The sequence below is a fragment of the Geospiza fortis genome, unplaced genomic scaffold (assembly GCF_000277835.1).
Source record: "Geospiza fortis unplaced genomic scaffold, GeoFor_1.0 scaffold1103, whole genome shotgun sequence".
In the NCBI taxonomy this organism is placed as follows: domain Eukaryota; kingdom Metazoa; phylum Chordata; class Aves; order Passeriformes; family Thraupidae; genus Geospiza; species Geospiza fortis.
Genome location: NW_005054669.1, coordinates 66061 through 68115, shown reverse-complemented (window position 1 = coordinate 68115; position 2055 = coordinate 66061). Strand labels below are relative to the sequence as shown.

General features: G+C 65.6%; 1 protein-coding gene across 1 annotated transcript in view; it reads left to right on the top strand.

The window, feature by feature from the left end:
* CAD (carbamoyl-phosphate synthetase 2, aspartate transcarbamylase, and dihydroorotase) overlaps positions 1-2055 on the top strand; it is an 18516-nt gene that overhangs the window by 6589 nt on the left and 9872 nt on the right. Inside the window, 7 exon segments of the mRNA XM_031065037.1 lie at positions 1-43; positions 145-290; positions 375-506; positions 724-957; positions 1066-1287; positions 1590-1778; positions 1993-2055. The exon segment at positions 1-43 is cut by the window's left edge and continues 133 nt beyond it; the exon segment at positions 1993-2055 is cut by the window's right edge and continues 18 nt beyond it. Of these exon segments, the coding sequence (XP_030920897.1) occupies positions 1-43; positions 145-290; positions 375-506; positions 724-957; positions 1066-1287; positions 1590-1778; positions 1993-2055 (1029 nt within the window).

The window sequence follows — 2055 nt, the reverse complement described above, 5'->3', positions numbered from 1 at the left end:
GCGGCGCGGGACCTGCGGGACGGGCAGGGCAGCGCCCGGACAGGTGGGTGTGAGTGTGAGGACGGCCGGGACTGTGGGCCAAGGGCTGCAGGACGGGGCTGTGCGTGTCCCCAGCCCTGTCCCCAGCGTGCCACATCCCCCCAGTGCGGGAGCGCCTGCAGGAGTGGCTGACCTACACCAAGGCACCAGCGGGGGACTCAGAGGCAGCTCGGCCTCGCAAGGTGCTGATCCTGGGCTCCGGTGGCCTTTCCATTGGGCAGGCAGGAGAGTTTGATTACTCAGGGTCACAGGTGTGTGCCAGTCCCAGGGCAGGGGGGTGGTGGTGGGCACAGGGACCCAGGGCCACCAGCAGTGACCCCTCTGCTCCCCATGAGGCCATCAAAGCGCTGAAGGAGGAGAACATCCAGACGGTGCTGATCAACCCCAACATCGCCACCGTGCAGACCTCCAAGGGACTGGCAGACAAGGTGTACTTCCTGCCCATCACCCCTGAGTACGTCACCCAGGTGAGCACTGCGGGATGCTGGCTGGGAGAGGGCAGTTTGGGAATGCAGGGATGGCAGAGCTGGGGGATCGAGGGGGCTGGCCTGGAGAATGGCCCAGAACCTGGTGCAGGTAGGGCTGGATGGGGTTGGAAGGCGCTTGGGGGGCAGCACAGGTGAGGAGGCAGCTGGAAAGTACAGGACGCACCGTGGCTTCTGTCCCACCTCCCCGTGCCCCCAGGTGATCCGGAACGAGCGGCCTGATGGGGTGCTGCTGACCTTTGGGGGGCAAACAGCCCTCAACTGTGGCGTGGAGCTGACCAAGGCGGGCGTCCTGGAGCGGTACTGCGTGCGGGTGCTGGGCACCCCCGTGGCCTCCATTGAGATGACAGAAGATCGCAAGGTCTTTGTGGAGAAGATGGAGGAGATCGGGGAGCACGTGGCGCCCAGCGAGGCTGCTGCCTCCCTGGAGCAGGTCTGGGGTGCTCAGGGGGGCTGTGGGGCAGGGCAGGGTCCTGTCCCTCCTGTTCCTGACCCTCGCTGTTCCTGCCCTTCCTCTTGCTGACCCCATTGCTCCCTGCAGGCACAAGCAGCAGCTGAGCGCTTGGGGTACCCGGTGCTGGTGCGCTCTGCCTACGCCCTGGGAGGGCTGGGCTCCGGCTTCGCCAACAACCGGGAGGAGCTGGTGGCTCTGGTGAGCCAGGCCTTCACCCACACCTCCCAGGTGCTGGTGGACAAGTCCCTGAAAGGCTGGAAGGAGATTGAGTACGAGGTGGTGCGGGATGCCTACAACAACTGCATCACGGTATGGGATGGAGGGAGGCCCTGGGCTGCTGCAGAGAGATGGGCGTGGGGCAGGGGCTGAGGGCTTGTCCTGCACCTTGTCCCCAGGGAGGGCTCCCCAGTGCCTCTGGTGGTGCTGGCACAGCTGCTGTGTGCCATTGGGAGCTGCACCCTGTGAACAGAGCCCTGCACCCCTATGCTGGGGTGTCCACCCCGTGGGACACCCCGTGTATTCCAGTCCTGGCTGGGCAGGGGAGGATGTGGTGGGAACTGGGAGGAACTCACCAGGGACAGCATGTGGAGCAGTGACCCCTCTGCTGTCAGGTGTGCAACATGGAGAACCTGGACCCGCTGGGGATCCACACGGGCGAGTCCATTGTGGTGGCACCCAGCCAGACCCTCAATGACACTGAGTACTTCATGCTGAGGCGCACAGCCATCAAGGTGGTGCAGCACCTGGGCATCGTGGGCGAGTGCAACATCCAGTTTGCCCTCAACCCCGAGTCCGAGCAGGTACTTGCAGCCCCCTGCGGGTTCTGGCTCCCTCTCCCAATCCCCAGCCAGCTTCGCCCTGGGGGATCTGGCCCCAGCTGTCCCACGAGGCTGTGGCACAGCAGGCCCCTGCGCTGCAGCACCCCTGGGACACCATGGGTCTGGCCATGTCACCGTGTCCCTGGCTTGGCCTGTTCCACGGCCCCCACTGACCCTGCCTGCCTGCTGCCCACAGTACTACATCATCGAGGTGAACGCCCGGCTCTCCCGCAGCTCGGCCCTGGCCCGCACGGCCACT